Raw genomic sequence first — 26,352 nt, 5'->3', positions numbered from 1 at the left:
GGGTCCCTGAGGAAGCTTTCAGAAGCAAGAGTCTGTTTCTCCCATTGCAAGAAGGGAAGTCTAAAATCCTTGAATGGGCTTCTATCCAGCCTACAAACCACCAAAGGAACCTCCTCGAAAAGTTCTTTTGTTTGTGTCAAGCAAGGTCTGAGCTCTTGCCTACATCTGAGACTCTGCCTCCACTATACCGGTCATCCACCTGGACTCCTGGCCCCATCTCCAGCCTTGGTTCTGGTGATGAGCAGCTCTCATTTTGCTCAGAGGGGGCAACCCTGCCCTGCCCTCAGGAAGCTGCACTGGAATAGGAGAAACACACAGGAACAAGAAGCCCGAGAGCGGCTACTAGTAACATCAACTGCAGGAGAAATACAGTCCTCGCAGGGCCTCAGCTCACTGCCGCCAGAGAGAGGAGGTGCACGTTTGAACGGCAGTACCCATTCAAATGTGAAACCTGAATCCTGCCACCCTGCAAGCCGTCCTCAACCTCCACCTCCCACAGGTGTACAGGGAGACCCACACTGCTGCACGGGAGAATCAGAGAGAGCCCAGGTAACTGCCAGCAGAGAGATGCCTCCATCCGGTCAGGCACGGTGGTAGTGCGGCTATGGACCGGCAGTTTAGAGGAGTGGCAGAGATCTCCTCGGAAAGATCCTCAAGACATAGGACTGAGAGGAACACAGATACGGAGCATAAGGACATTTATGTCAATATTTTAAGAGACCCATCCAACAGATAAAGAGATAAACCAAATGCGGTTTCATTCCACATGGAATATTATTGGAATATTATTCAGCCATGAAAAGGAATAAAGGACTGACACGTGCTACCACACGGAAGGACCTTGAAAACATCATGCTAGAGGAAAGAGGCCAAACTCTGAAGTTCGTGTGTTATATGGCGCCATTTTTATGAACTATCCACAACAAGCAAGCCGGCAGAGACCGAAAGAGGAGGGGTTTCCAGGGGCTAGGGAGAGGGAAGAATGGGGGGTGAAGGCTTCTTCAGCCTAGGCTTTTGTTTGGGGTGACAAAATATTCTGGAATTTGATAGCGGTGACTGTGAAAAGCACAAACCAAAAAAAGGACCCTCCTGGATACTTTAAATTACGTGGCCCGTGAACCCATTTCAAAGCAAAAGAATATGATCGCGTGGGGGAGCTGCAGCAACAAAGCTGGGAGCGTAGAGGCGGCTGCTGAGGTACAATGAACAGGGTGCAGGGACAAAGGGGATTTGACGACAGGCAAGAGAGTGAAGGTGCAAGATGTGAGGAGAGGATCTGGAAGGTTCTAGCTCACTCACAGAGTTCCCCGGAATGGACTGGAGCAGCACCAGGGAAGGGCTTCCCTGGAGGCATCAGGTCATGGCCAGGAAACCAGACCCAGACCTACCAGCTAGCGGTCACGGTTTGGGTTGGGGGGAGGACAGAACAGGCAGAGCCACTCGCTAGTCTGGGGGTCCATCTCTGGAGCAAAATGGTCTTGGACACAGAGGTCCCCAGAAGTAGCCACGGAACCACCGCCCACCCCCAAGTGTGACCACCCAGTCCCAGAGTTCAACCCGGCACTTTTCTCAGCCTGGTGACTGACACTGACCTCTGAGGAGCGGTTAATCTCACAGCTGCCACAGCCTTCCGGTAGGGAAGGGGGAGGCAGCCCAACCGAGGAACAGGAGGGGATCTGAAAACTGCACTTCCCGTGTGCAGGAAAGGAGGACTGGGCCCCCCCTCCCGCCAAGGACCTTCTGGGCCAAATGCACTCAAAGCCCAGTGCCGCCTCTCCCAGAACCTCTGTTTCCTTTTTTGTGAGACTCCTGACTGCACCTGCTGAGGCCCCGGGGAAGGCGAACAGAGATCCTGGGTGTGGACGTGGATGTGTCTGGGGCACTCGATCCCGTCACATTTGCCTCCTCCAACCTCGGCCGCCACTGGCTCCCTTGCCACAGCGTGGGAGATGCACAGGTCCTCCCAGCCCTGCTGGCCCTCCGCTACTGGCCTGTCCGCCCGTCCCCTTCCAGGCGGGAGCAGGGACTCTAGACCTCCCTTCCTTAGGCTGGCCTCACCTCCCACCACCGCCTGCTGCAGGCTCCGAGGAACCACTGTCAGGAATGGGAGCTGGAGCACAAGAAACGGCTCCCTGCTCAGTGTGCTGTTCCCTACTCTGTGCGCTGTTCCACCTCCGTTTCTCTGTCCTCAGATTCTCCTCCCACTGCTCTGGCCAGCCACCCCCTAGCTGGCTCCTGACCAGCTCATGTCCTCCTCGGCCTTAAACTACGCCGCTACCCCTCCCTGCCTGCCTCCCTCTCCCCTCTCGGCTTTCCCCCTCCGTCCTGGCCGCACTCCCCAGGTGACGTGGTCCAGGCCCACGGCCTGGCTGTCACCTCCTGTTGAGGACCCCCCCAACCCCTCCCAACTCATGGCTCCAGGCCACCAGTCCCAAGACTCAGTTTCCTCATGGCTCTGACAGTGCTGACAACCCGAGTCCCAGAGTCACCCCTACTTCTCCATCACACCTTAGGCCTTTCACTAAGCACCCTGTACATACCTTCCTTCACAGTTAACTGTCATTTTGTTTTTATCTATCTGTATATAATTCTAATGTCTTCTCCATGTGTGATGTCCTGTCACCTCCACCAGGCTTCCTCTGGATCTTCCCAAAGAATCTTCTACTGATCCAACAGAAGAGACCCTTTCCAGTGTCCCAAATCTGCCAGTCAGATGGCATGTGCTCGTGTCACCGTCCCCAGCCAAGACCTCTGCTCAGATCTCCTCTTTGCTTTCCTCAAGAACGAACTCCTTTATAACCTTTGCAATAAAGACCGAGGAAAATAATCAGCCTCCCTCTTTGAGAAATTTTCTTTAAAAATGACTATCCATAGAGGCAAGTAGATTTAAAAAAGAAAACCCTTTCAAATATGTTTGCATCTTTGGCCTTTGGAAAAGGGGGAGGGGAAGGAGGAGAAGGTTGTTCTCATTCCCACCGCTGGGGAGGCATTTGATTTCGTAAGTATTAATCAAAATCATTCTTGATTATAGCAAAAACAACCTTTGCTATAATTTTAATGCAATTAACTGGAATATATGGTAATTCTGAGCAATCTTGCTCTTGAGATTAAAGAACAGCCTGCCAGGAAACATACGAATAAAGCTTTAAGATCAAAATTTGCATAATTAGGTTTCTTCCCCACTCTCCCCACCCCCACCCCAGCTTCTCTGACTAGGAGAAATTCAGCTGAAAGGAGATGTTTAAAGTCAGCAGACCTACAGCCCAGTCTGGCTGTGTGTGCTTCCCTCCCAGGCTGGAATATTCCTTCCTGAAAGCACGTTCATGTTTCTCTAAGACATCCCTAATAGACCAAGAGACCACCACAGACAGGCTGACGAATTACACAGAGTACAGACGTTCTGAACCACAGTCAGAGGAGGCAACAAAAAAGCAGCAATGCCTTCTAGCTTATGCTTCCTAGCAGCTACCTGGGCAATAGGTCAAGCCCCAAAACTACGGGCTTTGTTTATGAAGCCTGTCTGAATGCCTCGTCACAATGGATGTTCTTGTCACCAAAAAGGCCCCCCCTCCTACAGCCCTCTCGTAGGGGCTGTGACAGCCAGAACCACAGCCTCATGCCACTTGACCCTTTTCCTACCAGCCTTAGAGTCCCTGGCCTTCTGCGGAGAGCCTGCATTGCTCCAGGAGAGAAGAAAATGCATCAAGCAGTTATTTCCCCCGAAGATGCGACAAGCGGGACCGTGCCCACACGTACTCCCAAGGAAAGGGACAGTACCAGTCACACACATCCGATACGCAGGCTGGGGGCCGAGGGAAAGGATCCCACCCACCCCCCACCTCCACCCTTCATCTCGCACAGGTTTTTCCATTCAATCCTACCCATAAAATGATCTTTAACATTTGAAATCACGTAAAATGTCAATAGTCCCATTTCCTCAGAAGTTATTCTTGGATGTGCAGTAAAGTTTAAGCTGAAAGGTTAATATTCCTTTATCAGAAGGCTTGGAGGAAACAGAAATCATCATTTATGTTCTTTGCTACTTTGAAAACAAATGCAGGAAAGAGGACAACAACAAAAACATGTCCAGAAACACGGTCCTTGTGTTTGTTTGTTTGAACAGAGACCTTCCAGATTAACAGGCCTGGGAAGTGTCAAAAAAGGAGCACACAAGACACTACATTCAGAAAAGCACAGGGAGCCGGAAGGAATGGAGAAGAGAGTGCCAATCCAAAGAATGAGCATTACAACAGATAAATCAAAACTGGAGGATCTGAATACCAGCAAATATTGGAGAAGATGTGGGGGAACTGAAACTCTAACCTGTTGGTGGGAAGGGAGATGATCAAGGGCCTCATTCAAGAAAAGTGAAAACAGGTGTCCACAAAAAGCCTTATATACTTTAATTTAAAAAAATCACTTTAAAAAAAAGCCTTACACACAGATGTTCTAGATGTTCTTAGAGCTTGATCTGTAATAGCGCAAAACTAGAAAACCAAATGTCCCGAAACAGGGACACTCAGCAAGGAAAAGGAATTGCAGATACATTCTAGAACATGGATGAACCCTAAAAACATTATGCTGTGTGGGAAAAACAAATCAGACACAAAAGAGTAAATATTGTATGGTGTCATTTCTATGATTTCTAGAAGAGACAAAACCAACCGAGGGCATAAAAATCAGATCAGATCAACTGTTGCTTGGTGTGGGGCTGCGGGGCTGGGAGGGGATGTAAGACGATTGAGCATTCACTGTATGTAACCTATATCTCAATAAAAGAGAAGTTTAAAACTTTTTGTGTACTTAGTTTTAGTAAAATTCTTAAGGATTTATTTTACTGAGGTGTAAGTGAAAATCTGAATACTGGAGCATTTTTGTGTGTGTCAGCTGCACCTCCAAAAGAGAGACACTTAAGAAGTATACTAGAAGGAAAGAAACCAAACACTATTGAAGAACAGAAAAGACCGGACAAGTGGAAAGGCATACAAAGCCTGTGGCTGGGAGGGCGCCATATTGTAAAGATGTCAAGTCTCCCAATGTTAATTTCTAAATAGGACAGGTTTCCAAAAAAATAGTAACGAGAGAAAATGCTGGAAGGACCCAAGCTCAAGAGGACATCCGCTAACCAGAAGAGGAGGTAGAAGCTGGGTGGAAGCCCCACCCACCCCCCTCTTCAAGTCAGGGTGAGAGGACAGTGAGAAAAGGAAGGGGGAGGGGCCTACTGGCTACTCCCCTCTGCGTCCTCCGCACACCCACCCCCTCACCACAGAGAAGGGGGACATCTCCCCTTGAAAGAAAGGGAGCAAGTCGGTGAGGAGGAGCTGGCAGCCCAAGCGCACCCTGGACCCGGCCCGCCCCAGCCTGCTCGCTGGCTCGCTGACCACCCACAGCCCGAGCGTGTGGCCCTTCACCCTCTACACTGTGCCCACTCCCAACCTCCTGGCCTGCAGTCCACCTCCCAGCCCCGGGGAGAGGAATCTCAGCTGAGTCTCCACTGAGCAGACACCAACAATCAGCAGACACTAGGGGGAAACCAGCAACTTCCTTCCATTCAAGCAAGAAATAGTTATCGATGAGCATGACACGGTGCCCAGCTCTGGTCTCGGCCCTCGGGGAATATCGGCAGCCAAGGCAACCACAGGCGGTGTCGTCGCAGAGAAGGACTCTCTAGTGGGAACGGCCTCTCCGTGCGATGGAGTATTATCTGGGCACAAAAAGGAACAAAAGCCTGAGCCACGCTACAGCCTATAAGAGCCTGGTAAACCTTACGCTAAGTGAAAGCAGCCAGACACAAAAGGCCACGAGCTGCACGACTCCGTTTCTGCAACACATCCAGAATAGGTACGTGCCGAGACACGGAGAGCTGCTTAGTGGTGGCCAGTGGCCGGGGAGGGGAGGATGTGGCGTGCCAACTGATGGCTCCTGGTCTCCCCTCTGCATCTGGGGTGATGCAAAAGTCATGCAACTAGACAGAGGGGATGGTCACACAAACTCTGTGTGTGTCCCACATGCCACTGAACTGTATAATTTAAAGGGGTGAATTTTACAAGACGTGAATCGTAGCTCCCTTTTTTTTTAAAGCCATAAAAAATGAAACTGCATTTCAAGATGACATGTTTCCAGCGAAGCCGGTGTGACAGTGATTCTACTCAGACACCACGGGGAACCGGACCAGAGTCCAGGCGCCTGGTCTTCTATCCACCGCTGGCCTGTGTAATATGGGGAGGGAGAAAGAGCGAGAAGCAAGCAAGCACCAGGGCGTGAAGAGGAGGGATAGGGCAGAGGTCTTGCTCACTATAAATACATCTGGCCTCTAACCAGGGCCCAAGCCTGACGGGCCAAACATGAACAGAGTGTACTTGCAAGGGCTGCTGTATCTTGCTTAATCGTATTTTTCCAATGACCTAGGGAGCTTTCATATAAAGGAAATCCTTCAGTGAATGCTTCTGAAAGGATTATGGAACCAGGAAGTTAGCACAGGAGGACTTACTCACCAAACACTGAAGGTAAAGACATCCATAAAGGAGGTCGCTCACGCTGCCTGGCGGGTGTCAGGGGAGCTGGGTTCGGAAAGGTGAGCGGACATTCTCTGGGAGCAGAGGGGGAGGACCTGGGGGCCTGAGACCTGTTGAAAGGGCGTACTGCCAACTCTTCCCTTTCTTGCCCTCCCATCTTCCAAATCATTGTGAACCACCTCTTGCTTGACTGTTTTGCATTATTAAGTAGATGTCTCCAGAAGGGTTCCTGAGCGAATATGTAGCTCCTAAAAAGCATTACATTTAATTGTAATTTTTGAGATGATTATAGATTCACATAGAGTTATAAGAAAGAATAAAAAGAGATCCCGTGTACACTTTGCCTTTCTCCCCAGAGTCATATTACACAAAATTATGGCCCAGTCACACTCGGGATGTCAACATTCACACGATCCACTCATCTCATTTCGGTTTTCCTGTCTTCACTTGCACTCAATGGGTGGATTTATTAATTCCATACAGTGTTCTCATAGGTGTACCTGCGCGTGGACCATCACCCAGTCAAGATAAACAACAGTTCCACGGCCACAACGGCACCCTCACGCTGCCCTTCTGGAACCCTACCCACCTTTTTCTCACCTTCCCTCTCCCTTCTCACCTGCCCCTAACCACTGATTTGTTCTCCGTCTCCAGAACGACATTTGAGCATGTTGCAGAACGGGAATAACGCAGTAGGTGCTCTTTTGCACAGTGTAACGGCTCTGAGAGTCAGCCAGGGCGTCGCGTATCAGTGCTTTGTTCCCTTTTATTGCTGAGTAGTACTCCCCGGTTTGTTCATCTGTTCACTCAAAGGACAGTGAGCGACGGCCGTGTTTGGGAAATACAAAGAAAGCTGCTGTTGACATTTCTGTCCAGAAAGCCTTATGCTTTTCAGAATGCCTTTGTGTCACCTCTCTGGGAGAAGGACAACTCGGATCCCACACTTTGCCCCTCAGGTCTATGTAGAGGTGCTGCTCCGATGTCTTCTGGTACCCAACACTGGCATGAAGAAGGGGAGATGAATCTGGCTTTTCTTCCCCTAAGAGGGACTTGCGCCTTTAAAAAAATGATCAAAGCTTTTATAGCTCTTGTTCATGGAGGCAAAAACCTGGCTTTATTCATGGACTCTCTCTCATTCATTTGACAAATATTATAAACACCTTCTATGTGCCCCACACTGTTCTAGGTCCTGGGAATACAACAGTCAATAAAACAGACACCCCCCCCCACCAAATCCTGTCTTTATGGACCTTATATTCAATTGGACTAAAAGAATATTATTCTAAAACTATATGAATTTTCAAAAATTAGTCAACAAGAGAAAACCTAAATTAAATTAAAAGAAATTAAAAGAGGGTTTGGGAAGCTGGCTGGTAATGAAAATATACAAAAATCAGCTTTCTCAGATGACAACCACCATCACTTAGGAAACTCAATGGGAAAAGGAGAGACCATTTACAACAGGAGTATATGCTGTAAAGTACTTGGGAATAAGTAACAGGAAATGTGAATTACAAACACGAAGAAAGTTAAAAAAACAAACAAACAGAACAAAGAACTAGAGAGGAAAGCCCTGTGTTTGGATGGGAAAATTCAATACTGTTAAAGAAAAAAGAAAAAAAAAAACTGGCTCTTAAAAAGCCAATGCGAGGGGCGCCTGGGTGGCTCAGTGGGTTAAAGCCTCTGCCTTCAGCTCAGGTCATGTTCCCAGATGTCCTGGGATCAAGCCCCACATCGGACTCTCTGCTCAGCAGGGAGCCTGCTTCCTCCTCTCTCTCTCTCTGCCTTCCTCTCTGCCTACTTGTGATCTCTGTCAAATAAATAAATAAAAATCTTTAAAAAAAAAAAAAAAGCCAATGCGATTCCAATGGAAATCCCAATGGGCTTTTTTTTTAATTTGAAAAGTTGACCCTACAGTGTATTTTACTAGTATGTATGGATGGAACACATGGGGAAACAAGTCATTTTTAAAAAGAGTCATTTAAGAAAGACCTGCTCTCTTGTACCCCTGGGGCAAATAATACATTATAAGTTAATTTAAAAAAAAATAAAGACCTGCTCTATCAGATTCCAAAATTTATCCTATGTTTAAATCAGAACAACATCTAAATACATTTTAAATTGCAGTACATGAATGACCCAGCTGCATTACTGCTGTCTACAGCCCATGCTCGTCCCCAGAGTCAATCCAAAGGCCTCTGGGGCCCCCGTTCTGGGCGTCACTAGTCTACACATTTCACACCACCCATTTTCACTGATCCGTTCTATGCCCCGCTCCTGGCACTGGCTGCTCTCCACCCAACGGACTCAACGGCACCCTGTATGCATATTCCCGAAGAAGCCTACAGTAAGGAGAAGACTCACCCTCTTCCTTCTCATTCCATGCCCCCAGACGGGCCACCGGCATCAATGGTTTGGGACCTGCTATTTCAATAGTCAACTTTAAAGATTTTTTTTTTTAATTATTTGAGAGAGAGAGAGAGAGAGAGCATGAGAGGGGAGAAGGTCAGAGGGAGAAGCAGACTGCCCGAGGAGATGGGAGCCTGATGTGGGACTCGATCCCCAGACTCCTGGATCATGATCTGAGCTGGGCAGTTGCTTAACCGACTGAGCCACCCAGGCGCCCCGGACAGTCAACTTTAAAAAATGCATTTACCCTGGTGGCCTTAGTGAAATCTTTTGGTAGACTGTTGGGGCAGATAACATAAGCCCCATTCCAGTTTGAGAAATCAAGGGAGAGGAGGAGGAAGTGCAGGGAGTAGAAATCTGAAGGCAGGAGAAAGGGGATCTATCAGCTGGAAGGAGGACAGGGGGCAGAGCTGATGCAGGATGAACACAAACTCGAGCACGTTCTCAGACGAGAGGGAAGAAGCAAGGAAGGAAACGTGAAGCCCTCACTGTGAGCTGGGGTAGGGTCAGGCTGAGCTCTGGGCCTCCTGGTGCCCAGTTTAGCACCTTTTGAGCTGGACTTTCACTCAAGGACATGATCCAACAAGCACGTTAAAGGATGCTCAACTTCATTAGTAATTAGGGAAATGCAAACCAAAACCACAATGAAACACGACCACACACTCATTCAAAGGCTTCTTAACAACCCCCCCCCCGAAAAAAGGAAAAGTAAAAGGAAAGAAAGAAACACAATAAAAGTGTTGGCAAGAATGTGGGGGACCAGAACCCACACAGACCGCTGGTGGGAATGTAAAATGATATGGCACCTTTGAAAAACAGCCTCGCAATTCCACCCAAGAGAACTGAAAACTTAAGTGCATACAAAACGCGTACGTAAATGGTTATTGCAGTATTCGTAGGAGACAAGCGGAAACCCAAACGTCTGTAACTGACAAACAGCTGAACAAAATGCTACGCACACACGGAGGAATCCTACTTGGCCATAAAGAGGCACGAAGGCCACATGCATGCTAGAACACAAACTGGCTTTAAGAGTGTATATACCAAAAACTCGAGAATCTCAAAGATCTCATGCTTAAGTGGCTTATATCCATTGATATTTAGGATATTCGAAATTAAAGCTGAGAAACTTTAAAACACAGGACAACACAAACACATCCCATTAGCCATCCGAGCACTGATACTGCATGTCACGTCAGCTCTGGAAAATGCCACTGTACACTCATGAGAAAAGGAGGGTGCAGAAGGCAATTCACATCTTAAGTGTTACTATGAAAACAGACCTCGTGGACCCCCCTGAAAACGTCTCCAAGGGGTCCCCAGACCACAGCCGGGGAAGTCACTTTCCAGAGACACTTTTGCCCATCTGCGTAAGAACGCTCATGGCAGAAAGTGACACGAAAGAACTACAAACACACACACACACATTAGCAGTGTGGGTGGAAAGAGGCGAAACACAAAAGCCTACACGCAGTGTGATTCCATTTCTGTGAGGTTAAAAGACAGGCCAAACTAAGCTGTATTATTTAGGGCCACATACATAGGTGGTGGAAGTATAAAATGACTGCACAAAAATCAGGCTGGTGGTCACCTGTGTCGGGGAGAGGGGACTGGAATCAAGAGGGGGCACACGGGGTACTGTCAGCATTCTGTTTCTCAATCTGCTTGGTGAGAACAGAGATTTTCACTTTATGCGTGTTAGAGGCCTCACTCACTTCTCTGTATCTGCATTTCCCAATAAAGGTAAAAGGTATATACACAGTTCAATACCAATAATGTGCCATAGATATTTCTGCACAACAAATACTACTGAAATACCACATTCAAAAAATCATTTTTAACCTACCAGAGGGCACGCAATTTTTTCTTATTATAATCTGATTTGCAGCTCTCTGGTGACTAATGAGGTTAAGTATCTTTTCATGTTTGTTGTCCTTTTTGATTTCCTCTTTTATGACTGGTCTGCTCAAGTCTTTCGCTCATTTTTCTGTTCATTTTTTCCTCACTGGTTCTCAGAAAATCCTAAGACGTATTTAAAAAGACAAGGCCCCCATCTAAAAGTGCGACTAGTGAGGAGCAATGCACCGGCCGGCAGGGCTGAGACATCTGCGCAAATCCGGGCAGACGGCAACTCCCTAAAGAGACTAGGGACAGATCTGATGTCACTAGGATGAGCTCAAGGTCACGGAGGAGCCCAGAGTCAGCTCTAGCTGAGGCCAACCACAGACTGGCTGTGAGCAGATCTCGTGCAACACGTCTATCGGGAAGCAACAGCACAAGAACAGAAAACTTCAGGGACTTGTGAGGAGCGCTGAAAACAGAGGGTGGAATTACAAAGAATATGTCGGTCTCTAGGGCAGTGGGTCTCAACCCGGGACAGCTCTGTCCACTGGGGACACTGGGCAATGTCTGGAATCATTCTGGGTTGCAAGATTTGGGGGGGGGGCGGTTAGAAGCCAGGGATGCTGCTTAAATCGCCTGCCTGAGCCCATGGAAACATCAACAGCACCTCCGCCCCGGACAGAAAGCGCGCATCCCTCCGCGGCAGGGCGGCGGTGCGGGGGTGTCTAACTTGGTGAAGCATCTCCCTTCAGCTCAGGTCAGGGTCTCAGGGACCTGGGCTCGAGCCCCACGTTGAAATCCCAGCTCAGCAGGGAGTCTGCTTCTCCCTCTGCCTCTTCCCCTGCTCATGCTCTCCGTCCCGCTCTGTGTCTGTCTCAGATGAATAAGTAAAATATTTTTAAAAGAAAGAGAAGAAAAATAGCGGGCGGGGGGACAGCAAATGCCCCGGGCTGCCCTACCTTAATGAAATCATCCAAAGCCCTTGAGCGTCCCACTCTGCAAGCACTGCCCGGGGAGCTGCAGGCTGGGTGCTGTGCTCCCCCTCCAGTGGGGAAAGCCTGCGCCAAGAAGGCCCAGTCAAGCCTGGACATCCATCCCCGTCCCTGGGGAAACACCTTGAGAGCTAAGGACATGACAGCAGGGGGGCATGAAAAAAAAAAACCATCCACGACATCACCCCGAGTTCACGGCCATGCCCCAGCGCGCCTGCCTACACAGTTCAGGACCCACGGGTTTAGTCACGGGAGGCAGAAGCAAGCACTGGAGGTGGGCTGGGAAAATACTTGCCCTGTTTATTGTCTGAGCTCCCGCCCTGCAGGAGGCCTATCCAGCTCCACTAGCCCTAACTACCCAGGATGCCAGGATCCCCTCCCCCCCTTGAAGCCCCTAGTGGAAAACACTCCCCATGTTGCTTCATCACCCTTTGTTGGTCTCCCCTAATGTGGCCCAGATTCTGCAAATAGCCCTTTAATTACATGTTCAGTTGCTGTGTCCAAGCCATCCATTTCCTGCCCAGTCCCTGTGCCAGGGATCGTTTTAGATACTAGTGACAAAGCAGACAAAAACCAAGTCCTTTCTCTCATGGAGCAAAAGTCTAGTGACAGAGACAAGACAGTGGGCAAGGCAGCAGGCAGAAAATACCAAACTCAAGCTGGCTGGGGACAGAAGGGTGTTCTGCCTAGTTCGGCGGGGGGGGGGGGGGGCAGGGACAGCCTAAGGTGGGGGCATCTGAGAGGAAGGGAGAGAGAGAACGTGCACCTACTTGGGGAAGGGCCTTCTAGCCAGAGGGGAGTGCTTCACCCACCAGAGGCCAGCCCTGGGCAGGGGTGGGAGCTGAGGCCAGAGAACAAGGAGGCCCCACTCTGTTGGGACTTGGAGGCCACAGTAAGGGTCTGCACTTCATTTTCATTACAATTCAAAGCCATCAGAGGGTTCTGGGCAGAGGGACAGGAGGACTCAGGTTTCTAGGTCACCTGGCTGCCGGGTGGAGAATGAACTGTAGGGGGCAGGAGTGGACTCTAGAGCACCACTTGGGAGGTCACTGCCAGTGGCTCCAAAGAGGAGGAATGGTGCCCAGCTAAGAGAGGAAGCCAGGGAAGAGGGGAGAAGAGGTGGGAGTCTGAAGCATTCTGAGGGTGATCACAGCCTAGTCTGCAGACAGATCAGATGTGGGGTTCTCCTCCCTGGAGGAGCGGCCAGAGCCACCAGCAGGATGGGGCTGCCAGTCACTCAGGTGGGAGAAGGCTGGAGGGGATGAGCAGACGTTCACGTACGCACATGGGCCCTTCTGAGAAGCCTATTAGCAGGGCTAATATTCAAAAGAATTTAACACAGCTGCACAGGGCATGAACCCCATGCTTGCCAGATTTTGGGAAAGGGTGGGGAGGTCCGGGGACGCTAGGGGAAGGGCCAGGATTCCATTGCTGGGTGGCGTGAACCCAACTGGAAGGACTTCAGTAACCTAACCACTAGCAGAGCACCGGCCACCTCAGAGATGCTGAATGCGCCTGGAGGCCAAGAGCTATTACAGCTGGGGATAGAAACTAAAGAGTCACAAGCACACGGACGGAATTTAATTTCAAGCCACGAAGCTGGTGAAAGCAGCTGGGAAGCAAGTATAGGTTAAAAAGTCCACCAAGGACGCCATCGGAGGCGTTCCCCCAGGCCCGGAGCTCAGAGAGGGGACAAGCCTGGAAGAAAGTGCTTCACGGGGGAGGGGTAATCAGAGGGTGGCAGGTGTCCCTCGGGTTTAGCAACAGGAACCCACTGCTGACCCTGGTCAGGGGCACGTTCAGGGGAGAGGTGGGAAGCAAAGTGTTGGGAAGAAATGAACGGGAGCCCCAAACTATAAGCCCACGTGCTATACTGTAGGTGATGAATAGAAGATTAAAACGTGGTTTCTGTTTGTTTTTAGGCACTGCTTTGGATTCTTACATTTCGAGCTGGCGTGCGGAGCCAAATGAATGAATGATGAAAAGTAAAAAAGCGATCGCTCCTGTCAAACAGCCAGAATTCTGTAGGCAGCCAAAGGGCTATAAAGAGCCCCTAAATTAGAGCTGCTCCTGCTCATTCGGACTCTGAGCCCAGCTCATGAATTCAGGGGCGTTTTCACTCAGGCCAAGGAAAGGCTTTTGTAACCATGAACCCCCAATTCTTATAGAACCCCCTTAGGCAGGTGGCCTCTTAGCCTTCTCGGCCTGTCTGGGGAACCTAACTTTCCTAATACCTTGACCACACACCACCTGTTTGCATTTGCAATGACTTGGCTACTCCCCACAATTCTGTGGGGCCAACAAAAGCAGAGATCAGCAGCCTCCCGGTGCAGATAAGGCAACTGTCGCCAGCAAACAGTGGGGCCACACTGGAATGCAGGCTCTGTGTTAATTCCGTCGTCCCAGGCTAGCTGAAGCAGCAATAAAAATGAAAAGAAGAATGTCAAAACGAGCCCATGCCTGGGCACTATTTTGGTGGTAATGAATTCCACACTGCAACAGTATTTCCTGCTGAGGGGACCGTCTCTAATTTGGAAAGTAATCCCAAATGAACCACCTGGCACTGCCAGCCAGATGTCGTCTAGCCTCTCCTTTAAACAGATGTTCACTGAGCAGGGGCACCGCTCTCGGCAGAAATCAACCACAGGGGTGCCTGGGTGGCTCAGTGGGTTAAAGCCTCTGCCCTCAGCTCAGGTCATATCTCCAGGTCCTGGGATGGACCCCCACATGGGGCTCTCTGCTCAGCAGGGAGCTTGGTTGCCCCCCCCTCGCCTACTTGTGATCTCAGGTTTGTCAAACAAAATCTTAAAAAAAAAAAAAAGAAAGAAATCAACCAGAGTTCTCCAAGTATTTTGGTTGGTTTTAAAGCTGCTCCTAAGGAGTCAGAGGGTTCTGCAAAATGGAGCTCAAAACTGGCCAAACCCGGCGTGGTCCCAGAGCACCCATTCCGCTCTGGTACTCTTCCTCCTCCTGCCCGGGGAGCACGGGGAACAGCACAATTAGCGGAAGCCTGGGCTGGCAGGGGCGCGAGAAAGGCGAGCTGGAGGCTCCCTCCTCCTCCTCCTCAGCAAAGGGGCAGGCGTGGCCCAGTGGCCCAGCCGAATCAGAAACCCTCTGTCCGTCCTGGGGGCCCAGACCGCACTCTGCTTCAAGCAGCCTCAGGACTGGGGAGAGCGTGGGGAGACGGAAAAGGCCTCTGGGCAGTGGGCACGGCAGCCCCCGTTCCAGTTGCCTCGTGAAGCAGTTTTTAAAACACCAAACCCGAGCCTAAGGAATGTAGTAGTCTCCCCAGGCCCTCGGAGGGGATTCTTAGCACCCACTGGCACACCCAGAACATCCCCGCAATCCAGTTTTCTGCCCATTTGAACGCCTGAATTCAGAGCACAGTGGGGATTGATTTAAGGCTGCAAATTGAAACGATAGAAGGAAACCTCACAAGCTAGTTTTTGCAGTGGATGAAGAGGCTAGTAGCTACCCCTTCATTTTTCTATTGGTTGCTGTTGCTGCTACAACAAGTTTCGACAGATTTAAAACACTTTTTTTTTAATCTTATAGTTCTGGAGGTCAGAAGTCCAACACAGGTCTCACTGGGCTACAAGCAAGGTGTCAGCAGGACTGCGTTCCTTCTAGAAGCTCTCAGAAGAGTCCACCCCCTTTTTCGGCTTCTCAAGGCTGTGTGTACATCCCTTGGCTCCTGGCCCCTCCATCTTTGGGTCAAATCTTCTATCACATCGCTCTCTGACTCGCTCTAGCGCCTTTGCCTCTATCTTCCCTATTTAAAGGATCCCTGTCTTTCATCTGGCCACGATAACCCAGGGGAATCTCATTTAAACGCCGCTGATTAGCTACCAGAACTCTCCCTTACTCGGAACCTGATAGCCACAGGTGCCAGAGATTAGGACATGGCCCTCTGTGGGAGCCTAGCACAGCTCCGCCCCTCCGTTTGGAACACCTACTTTCATCCACGCAGTTCCCACACGTTTTGGTTAGGACCAGTTTAGGATGACTTTAAGCTTTTACAGGCAAACCAAGGCTGACCAATCAGGGGACTTATGAGCAAGACTCAGGCAGAGCCGAGCCTGGGTTGGGAGACAGGACCCCCTGCGGCCAGGCCTCCCCAAGCACACGGAGATCAGCAGAGGATTACACGCCAAGGGTGAAGAGGAGGGGTGGACACACAGCAGGAAAAGCACCAATGCCAGGTGGTGGAAGAGCCCAGAAACTCGTTGCACCTGGAAGGTCTCTTTCCTGAGCTCACCAGAACCCAAACCAGCTCCTCCCCACAAGCCCCTCTGAGCAGCCAAAAGGCCTCCTCATCCCCATCTCTACTGGAAATAGCTGCAGCCCCTTCCTCAGTCCCTGCAGAGGCCAGAGGCTGGCTCTCAGGGCACTTTGGGGGCGGGGGGGGCGTTAACTAAACATGTTGGAGCTCCCTGGTCCCAAATGACGGAGGGGGTGGAGATGTGACCTGGGACAGCAAGGAAGGAACCGAAAACCAATCAAAACATGTGACACTAAAAGGCCAACTGTCCCCAGACCCTGTCAGTCCAGGGCAATGACTGCCCAGTGTACACACTCGGGGGTGACGCAGCTCTGGGCCAAGCCTGTACGCACCCCTGTGGCCTGGTTGGCTCATACCCAGTATCCAGAGTAGGCCCCCCGCAGGGCTTCTGCCAGGATCCCAGCCTAGCCTCTCAGCACACCCGGCACGTGGCGCCCACTCCGCTCTCCTCTCTCCCCTCCCAACCAACCCCAACCCAGGGACCACAGGCTGCCCCGACTCTCATTTGTTTTGCTCGAACTACAGCGAATTTTTACTAAATGGAGGTATAATTCATGCACCATACAACTCACCCTACAACTGAATGGTTCTTAGTACATTCACAAGTTTGTGCAACCATCACCTCTATCTAGTTCCAGAACATTTTCATCACCCCAAAAGGAAACTGCACTCATTCATCAATCCCTCCTTGTTCCTCAGTTCCCCACCCCCCCACCCCTAGCCTCTGGTGACCACTCACTCATCTACTTCTTTGTCCCTATGGATTTGCCGGCTCTGGACATTTCATATAAATGGGATAATATGTGGGCTTTTGTGTCTGGCTTCTTTCACTTCGCATATTATTTTCCAGGTCTGCACTGTGTATTTTTAAATTTTAAAACGTGGCTTGGAATGTTTTAGGTAACGTGAATAATAATTACTAACAGAGGTCACTGGGTCATCCATCTGTATTCAGTCCTCCGAACAACCCCATGAAGTGGATGTTGTGGTTACCCCCATTATACAAATGAGGACACTGAAGCACACAGCAGTTAAATGACTCACTCCTAGTAGCACTGGCCAAGCTTGCTCCAAAGCCTGCACTCTCCCTCTGTCAGCTGGGCTCCTTCTCTTTAAGGGAGCAGGTACTCAGCAGCCAGTGGCCTGCCCACACATTGGTCACACTTATTCTCGGCCACTTTCCACGTGTCTGTGACCTGCCCCATCCCTGGAGGCATCTACATTTGTCAACCTTGAGTTCGAGTCCTAAAGCTCGCTGGGCTGCTCATTTTTCATCTGAGAAATGGGTTACCACCAAGTTACTTTTTTTTTTAAGATTTTATTTATTTATTTGAGAGAGAGAGAGCATGCGCACATACACGCACAAGCTCGGGTAAGGGGCAGAAGAGACAATCCCAAGATGATTCCACACTAAGTGTGGGACCCAATGCGGGGCCCCATCTCACAACCCTGAGATCACAACCTGAGCCGAAATCAAGAGCTGGATTCTCAACCAACTGAACCACCCAGGCACCCCACCACCAAGTTACTTTTCAAGGTCATATGCGAGTGCCCATAAAGGACATGAGAAAAGGAGATGGGTCAGGGTGCCAACCCTTCCGGGTGGTTATGAGGGGTCCATGTGGGTGGCGCACTGAAGGCCCGGTGCATGCAAGGCACTCAGGAAATGGAAACTTCATTACCATTACTGCCCACCTGCACCACGGAGACTCCTCTCCCCACTGCACAAGAGATCAGCTTCCTATTTCTGTAGATGAATACAGGCACCATAATTGTCCTCAGAGGATTTTTTCAGAGCTAGTAAAATGCACACTGGACTAAAAAGCCATCCCAAATTAGAACAGGGATGACTTGGTAACCACGCTTTTAAACTCCTGGAAGCCTGAAGCCTGTCTCAACTTGCCAGAGCCTGAAGGGATTTCATGAATCACGCTTCGAGGTTCTGTGTGCTGAGGGCTGCTGGTCTTTCTCGGTCACAGATCACTACTGAGGACCGGGACCAGGAATAAAATGGCTCTTGCACAGGCCCACCCACTCCACCACTGTGAGGCTCCAAGAGAGGCAGCTCTCAAACTGCAACTGTCCAGACTCCCAGAGCACCAGCAATTCAAAGCCCATATTTGTCATCTTGTTTTGCACAAAAGAGCCACAAAGCAAGTTCCCCACCTTGAAGCAAAAGCTTCCTCCGGTTCAGTTCTCTTAATTACAATCAAGAAGATCACTAAGTAGTGGTCTTATCCGGGTGGGATCCTGGCTCAATCTCTTCCAAGCTATGTGACCAGGGTCCCTGCGCTAATACGTAACCAGCAAAACTGTTGAGGCAACTATAACCAAGTTTTGTGAGGTGCCTCGCACACTCCCGGTCCCCTCAAGACACCTTTGTTGTTGCGCACAAACAGGGCCAAGCAAACCAAGCAAGGTTCAGAGAACATTCCCAAGGCAGAAGCGCAGCCTCCAGGTGCTCAGAAGCAAGGACTGTGCAATCAGACAAGCCTGGGGTCAAATCTCAGCTCTGCCACCTGAGGCAAGTTACCTCCCTCTTCCCTGGGCCTCCATTTCATCTGTAAAATGGGTACACTGGTTCAATTTCCTCGGCCACCTCCTAAAGCACCTAGTATAACCTGTGATGGCGAAAATCAGAGACCTGCTGATTTCCCTTCCTCCCCTTCTCAATGTGCATACCATGGTGAAGACTTCCAGGAGGTATCCTTGAAGGGAATATCATTTTTCTAACTTTTCTGCGCTTCCACTTTCAACGTGAGCCAATCAAGTGACCAGACTTTTCCCCACAAATGCATTGTAACAAAACTAACATGTTAACCCCCAAGAAGCAAAATGAAACAGAAAATTCAACAGCCCTGTAACTTGTTTCATTTTCCTTCATGGCACTGACAATGTATTATGGAGACTGTGACATTTGTGTTTGTCTCCTACCCCCCACCCCCAACCCCGACGTTAGGTCCATGAAGAGACAGTCTTAGTCTTGTTCGCTGCTGCATCATCTGTGTCTGGAACAGAGCCTGACACCTTTGCAGAATACTGAATGGCTCTTCTTGTAGCAAGTCCAGAAGGGCTGCCCACATGAGAAACATTTCTGCATCTTTTGCAAAACTGCCTGAGACTGCCTACTGTTTTCCAGTGTTCCCCATAAGTAACATAAATCTCACTAGAACTCAACACGAGGACAAAGTTTTGTTTTTGCTGAGCTCATGTTTTTCACTAGCTGAATTTGCCTTCCTCGTCAGGGAGCTCAGAGCATAACTCTGTGCTCAATTGCAGTGTTTTCCTCAAACCTCTTTCTGATGTGGAGACGGGATATAAATAAGTGTAAGAAGATTCTGTCTGTACACGTCGGAGGGCCTATTTTTAACCACACACTGCATTTATCCTAAGATGCTTCTCAAACTTAAATGTGACTGCGAATTACCCGGAGATCTGGTTAAAATGCAGAATCTGACTCAGTCGGTCTGGGGCGGGGTCTGAGATGCTGCATTCCCAACAAGTCGCGAGTGATGTCTATGAAGGCCCTGGACCACAGTCCGAATACTGAGGGTTTAGGAAACTTGCTCCCTTGATTCGACAGCATTTCTCTCTCCACCTCCTTGGCAAAAGTCGCCAATGCCCGCCTCCCCCCCGGGCACCAGAAGCACCTGGGGAGCTGGTCAGACTTACAGCACATCGCTGCCCCCCACCTTCCCGTCCCAAAAGAGATCCTGACAAAAGGGGGTAGGAATGCGCCCAGGAAGCTCCCCAGGTGCTTCTGCGGTAGGTGGCCTCGAAACACATTTTGTGAAGCCCCGCTCAAGGGAATGAGTGCGCTCTCTTCAAGGTCTTCCCAACCGCAATCTCCTGGGGACAGCTGTTGTCACCAGTGGTGACATGACACCTTGTTCAGGATTTTAAGTGGGATTTTTATCCCGCTGTTTCTAGTTCGGTCCCCCATCTCCGACCACACGGATCACGGCAAGGTCAGAGTCCCCGCGGGCCCGGGGTTCGCACCCCCACTGCCCCGCACAGCCCCGCCCACCTGCCCGCAGCCTCCGCCGCAGGCCCGCGAGGCGGGGGCCGGGCCGCTCATGCGCAGCACGGGGCCGCGGGGCGCCGAGCTCCCGCCCTGCGGCCCACAGGGCGGGGTCCCCGCGCGCCCCCCGCCCGCCTTACCTCTTTGGACCAGAGTGGCCAAGGAGAAAGCGAGGCAGAGGAGGAATGCCGAGCGCCAGACCACCATGGCTGGGAGCGCGGGCGGAGAGGCGCCGGAGGAGCGCAGTCAGTGCGAGAGCGCCGGAGGGGGAGGTCAGGGAGGCCGGGGAGGTGCTGGGACCGAGGAGGAGAAGGAGGAGCCGCAGGGGGAGGAGTCCCGCCGCCACCGCGGGGCCCCGCCCAGAGCCGGCGCGCGCGGCCCAGCCCCGGGAGGGCGGAGGAGGGGCACAAGCGCTAGCGCACAAGCGCCGGCGCCGGGGGCGCGCCGGGCTAGGGCCCGGTGAGGTGGGGCGGGGCTGCGACTGTGGCGCGAGGGCGGAGCCAGCCTGCAGCCTCGGGGGCGGGATCGCTGAGCGAGGGGCAGGTCCTCAGCCTGGGGGCGGGCTCGTGCGCGAGGGGCGGGGCCCGTGGCCCCCGGAGGGTGGGGTGGCCTTCGTTGGGGCGAGAGCCCGCGCGTTGCGGCTTGCCCGCGGGCCACTTCCCCCCCAGTGCTCCGGAGGCGAGCCTGCGGGCCCGAAGCAATGTGTCCCCAGGGGCAGAGGAGCCGGAGGCGCGGGCGGCCAGGGCGTGCGGGGATTTCCACTCGGCGCGCCAGACTCCTCCCGGCCCGGAGCAGGACCCGAGGCGGCGCACACGGCAGGTGCGCTCTGCCAGCCGGGTGACCTTGGACAGGGCTCTTCCCCTTCTGGACTTGGCGTCCTCCCGGTAAAAGGCTGTTCCCTGGGAGCCCCTCCAGCTGCGGCCCCGGGACTCAGCACCCGTGCTCTAGCCCCAGTCGCTGGGGCTGAGCTCGCTTTTCACTGGGCTGGCTGCCCGGCCCCTCGCCGACCCCTGCGGGAAACTGTAGTGCAAGCCTGTCCGGAGATGAAAGAAAAGAGCCGTTTTCGTGGCTGCCCGCTGTTGGCAAACAGCGGCACGTCTCGAGGAAATGAGTCCAAGGGCGGGGGCGCCAGGGCACGCTGGCGGGGGGGGGGGGGGGGGGGGGACTGAAGCCGCAGCGCCGGGGGCCCGGGGGGGGGGGGGGGGGGGGGGGGGGGGAGGGCTGGGGCCCGGGGGCCGGGGGGGTTGGGGGGGGGGGGATGAGTGGGAGAGATGGGGTCAGCTCTCCGCAGGCTTTGACGAATGCGCTGAAAGCGCAAGTTCACATCTGCAGCGCCGCTGTGCTCGGTGATCGACAGGCGCGCTGCAGTCCTTTCCCATAAAGCCCCGCAAACCGAGTCCATCTCCAGGGCTGGGCAAAATCAGATTCCAACACTGCCTTCAACAGCAGAATGCCCGCCGCAGCCTTTGATGTGAACACCCTCAAGAAGGGCTCCAGCTGCAGCCGGCTTTCCAGGACAAAGAGTGAGCCCCACTGCTCTCCAGAGTGGCAGAGCGGCGGCGTCGAGCCTGCCCCTGCCAGCCGGTGCTCTGAATCCTGCGGCTGGCAAAGCAAAACGTATAGAGTTAATACCTTAATTTTCAGGCAGTACTTATCCTGTGACACTAACTAGCTGGAGAATTAACGGAAATAGCTAGTCCTTACTGAACACACACTATATACGCGGCATAGTCCAGGCATTTTTACCCCTATTTTGTATTTCTCACAACTTCATGTATCACCTCAATAATTAATAAGGGAAAAGGAGTAAAATGAAGGTTCTTTGAATTTGGGGAGTTAACCAGTCCCACAGTGTCAAAGAGGCAGGAGGACCCCTAGGAACCCCAGTGAGTGCATGGCTAAGAGCATGGGCTTTGGAGCCCGACAGGGTTGAGATCATGTCTGGAGCCAATAAGGTTGTGTGGAGGATTAACTGATAGGGTGAAAGTGCGTGACCTGAGACAGAGTGAGCACAGAAGTGGTCTTGTTAGTCCTGGAACTTAGTCCTGGAACAGCTAAAGAAATATGGTTACTGCAAAGTTGAGCCATGAATTCCATGCTGCAAGTTGGCCCCAACTTTCCCAGCAACTCAGGGGTGTTCTGGGCCATTCCCTGGTGCCTTGGCCTCAGTGGTCCCATCTGTACCAGGAGGGCACCAGACGTCATGGTCTGGAAAGTCCCTGCAACCTCTGAGGGGCAAACCCTAGCACCTATCTACTCCTCCATACTGGAGAGGCATGAGGAGGTGAGGAAAAGGCAGTCACCAGGCAGTGGAGAGTCACACCCAACTGGAACTTTACCTGCTAAACACGCGGTAGAGATGCCCAGATCCCACCAGCTAAATCACTGGCCACAATGTAACAACGCAGCAAAACTATTCTCCGCCTCAGGGTAGTAGGCCAAATCCAGCCCACCTGCCTGTTCGTGCAGCCTACAAACTAAGAGTGGTTTTTGCGTTTTTCAGTGGTTTAAAAGATCAAAAGAAGGTTATTTTGTGACATGGGAAAAATAATACAAAATGCAAAGGTCAGGGTCCGTGAAGTTTTGTAGGAATAGCCAAAACCCATGCATTTCTGTATGGTCTGTGGCTGTTTTTGCACTACCACACCGGAGATGAGTAGTTGCAACAGACACCACAGACCCTGCAAAGTCACAGTATCTACCACTTATCCCTTTCCAGAAAAAACTTTGCCAGCCTTCATTCTAGTAAACTGAGCCATGACAAGGATGAATATTAACAGGCTATGGTGTGGGACTTAAGAATGTGCTCCTCCCAAGCAGGGGATGAGTACTGGAGAGGACCTAGGAATCAGAACCAACAGAAAAGGATGATGCTTACCATGTGCCAAAAACCACCCATTCAAAAAGAAAAAGCCATTAATCAAAATACTGCAAGTGTCTGAGGTTAGTTACTATATCAGATAACTCTCCCTATTAAAATGACTCATTTGGGATCCAGTTTGTCTCTCAGTCTCTTATAAGTTAGGTTAGTGTGAGTCTCGGAGGGCTGATGGCACGGAGGCCCTGATCCTGCCAGGCTGAGGTCCCACCCAGAAGTTGGTAAGCCCCTCAGTCAGGTAACTGCTACTCCACTACATTGCAGTTGAACGTGGAGTTGATTTACATACAGGAAATTTGACGCTTAGAAACTGGGATTCTATGCACCACCATCCCGTGCCATATGTGCAGACATACAGACACTACCTGCTACCACTGCACGTGGGTGCTGGGACCAACTCCTGGCCAAGCCCACCTTGGATTCCACACCAGCCCCTTGACTCCACCTTCCTGCTACTCTTTGCACCTTCCTGAACTTCTCTCCTTAAAATTGTCACCAGCTGGAAAGCCATGTGGCCTGACAAGCTCCTCTCCCAAAATGCCCACCTTTCTTCAGCTCTCACCCAGACAGGAAAGTGGGGCCCAGACAAATGGCCAACAGGCTGGCCTGGGGGTACAGGAGAGGCATGGATGGGGCTGGGATGGCTGCCCCTGACCTGAGGTAGGCTTCTGAGGGCTAGCCTGTAGTTCCACCACTTCCCAACCTTCTGCCCCCCGCCCCACGGCACACCATATCCTTCAAGAGATGTGTTCTAACTTCCAAAACAGCTGTATGTCACTATCACAAACCCCTCCTTGCTGTTGAAGGTACTCATCTGGGACGCACCACTGTCCATGGCAGGAGTGTCATTTCCTGGTAAACCTCCCCCCGCCGCCACCACCACTGATTGTGGGGCACCAGAGTAGAGAGGGAGTTCACATGCCAGGAGGGTCATGGACAAAGTCTTTGCCCCAACTCAACCTCACCCTTTGGCCCCGGGTCCCAAGGCTGCTCAGCTATGCCCATGGCTTCAGAAGCCCTTCGGCAGCATCCTCTCTCCTCCCACAGCTTTGGGCTCTAATCCGTCAAATCAGACTGGTTTGTGGGGCCTGGTTCCATAGCAGGTGGGAGAGGGACACCACACTCTCCACTCCTACTCCCCACAGTGCAGGCAGGCTTGGAGACAAAGACTCCGTGCATAGCAATGGGAATGCAAGCAGCAAGCTGCAGGGAGGGGAGCACCCGGGGCTGCAACAGTTCCTCAGACAAGAGTCTTCACCGGTCCCAGGCAAAATAAGAAAAATGTGGTTGTTGTGGCAAGTTTCACCTCCCCGCCCCCCGCAAAAGTTAGAGTACTGACCTTTATTCTGAAATCATGGATTTTTGTGTGATATACAAAAGTCCTTTATTTCACGAAGAGATGGTAGTGTTTGGTTTAATGAGCTTACTTTGCAAAATAAAAAGTTGGCAACTGTATCTGTCCCTAAATTAAAAGAAGGGAGGAAGGGAGGAAGGAAGAAAGGAAGGGGAAAGGAAGGAAGGAAGGAAGGAAGGAAGGAAGGAAGGAAAAGAAAGAAAGGGAGGAAGGAAGGAAAGAAGGAAGAGAAAGAAAGAAAGAAAGAAGAAAAGAAAAAAAAGAAAGGAAAAGAAAAATCTACTTGCTAGTGAAATTCACAAGTCTGGGAACCACCAGCTATACCAGCAATATTCAGCCCACCCAGATCCCTGATAGGCAGGAAATTTTTGGAACACACTCCACATGTAAACAGAAAATGGATTCTCAAACAATGTTCCCTCACACTTTTTTGAGTTGTAAGCCAATTGCCCCTCAGTCTCCTCTACCTCTCCACAGTGTTCTTATTCTCTCCTCTGCTGGATTTTATAGTAAGGCCAGGTCAGACAGAGCCTTGAGTGCCATGCTAATAACAACGATTTGATCCTGAGAACAAAGGGAAGCCACTGAAGGGTTTTAAGCACGGCAGAGAGACAGGGAAAGTGGTCCACAGGAATGGCTGCTGGCCTTATCTAGAGGGAGCGGCTGGGAGCCATGCCCCTGAAGAGAAGAATTTGGATCCAGGGGATGCATGCTGGAGGTAGCAGTGGTTGTAGAAAGGAGGGGATGTGTGTGTAGGCCAGGCCCTGTTCTCAGGGCAAGGGAGAAAAGCAAGTCCAAGGGGCCCTGTGGGGAGGAGACAGATGACAAGAAATTATACCTTCATGTGACACAGGCAGTTACAGGCAAAGGGGAGCACCGAGAGACAGGGGCTCCTCCCAGCTGGACAGTGAAGGTTGAACTGACTTCAAGGAAGATAGTCCATGGTGCACATAGATAGCGGATGTGAGGGAGGGAGTGGGGAGTACCTGAGAGAAAGACCTGGAAACGAGTGAGGGCACAACGTTGGGAATTTGAGGTGGTTGGAATCAGGTCAGGCACAAAGCTGGTGAGATCGGACTCTATCCAGTCACAACTGGGAACCTGGAGTCTTTTTAATGGGGGCTGGGGTGAGGCTGCAAAGTGACAAGATCAGACTGGCATTTCATGGATCACTTTCTTCCAGGAGACTCAGGACTGCGTGACTTGTACAGAAGCCAGCATTGGCCTTAATAGTGAAAAGCCTGGGACTGATGGGGTGCGGAAGCAAGGAGAAGCGTTGCTCACCTGCAGAAGGGACCCTTTGATCAGAGCATTTTGTAATCCTATGCAACAAATTCCTCCATGAGATAGCAGTAATCTCATATCTCTCTGTTTGTTTGTTTGTTTTTTTATTCTTGTTATAATTCCCGTTTGGGGTTTGAGGAGTTTTCTTACCACACGAAGCACCAGACGGTGAGGATAGTGACAATGATGGTCACAATGAGAACAATATGGAAGGAAACGCAGACAGGTGCAAAATGCCAGTGGGTCACGACTTGGTTTCAAGTCTCATTATCATGAGAAGGAGTCCTCTTCTCTGGAAATCTAAATGCAGAACACCCAGCCGTCTTCTGGAAGCCTGCGTGCCAAGTCAAGCAGGGCAAAACCTTATACCTGCATGTTTTCCTAATGTGAGAAACTGTTCTGCAAATTTCTTTCTAGTGCTCAGTCAAGTTAATATGAAATTTGCATAAGCACTTGGCAAAAAATAATTTATGTGTCTGTAATATTTCCAAGGCAGCATTTTCTACTCTGAATCCTAACCTCTGCAGGAATAGGACTTAACATTTGCCCCTCAAATGCAAAGGAAGAGGACCTTATTTAACTTACCCAGTGAAGTCTTCCCATGAAGCGCTTCGGAGACTCAAGCCACAGAAACCAACACGTGGCCTCTTTAGGTCTTTTCATGTCATCAAAGCAGTCCAGAAGAAGTTACAGAACACAAATGTGGAAAATAGCACCCCTTTACTAGTAATATCATTGCATTAAAAAATAGCTCCTGTTGCTTTTCAACAGGCAT

At 51.0% G+C, this 26,352-nt stretch overlaps 1 protein-coding gene across 4 annotated transcripts in view; it reads right to left on the bottom strand.

Annotated features, from left to right (window-relative positions):
* Positions 1-20,476, bottom strand: part of CD99L2 (CD99 molecule like 2) — a 77,115-nt gene extending 56,639 nt beyond the window's left edge. The window contains exon 1 of one of the 4 annotated variants that reach the window (XM_032845259.1): positions 20,202-20,476. In XM_032845259.1, the coding sequence (XP_032701150.1) occupies positions 20,202-20,268 (67 nt within the window). In that variant the 5' untranslated portion in view covers positions 20,269-20,476. The remainder of the gene's footprint in view (positions 1-20,201) is intronic. The other 3 variants (XM_032845257.1, XM_032845256.1, XM_032845258.1) reach the window with 3 other exon arrangements.
* Between the last annotated feature and the right edge of the window lie 5,876 nt (positions 20,477-26,352).

The sequence above is a fragment of the Lontra canadensis genome, unplaced genomic scaffold (assembly GCF_010015895.1).
Source record: "Lontra canadensis isolate GAN:19392208 unplaced genomic scaffold, GSC_riverotter_1.0 scaffold161, whole genome shotgun sequence".
NCBI classification, from domain to species: Eukaryota; Metazoa; Chordata; class Mammalia; order Carnivora; family Mustelidae; genus Lontra; species Lontra canadensis.
Note: the sequence above shows the minus strand (reverse complement) of the source record. Positions and strands in the feature narration are given on the sequence as shown.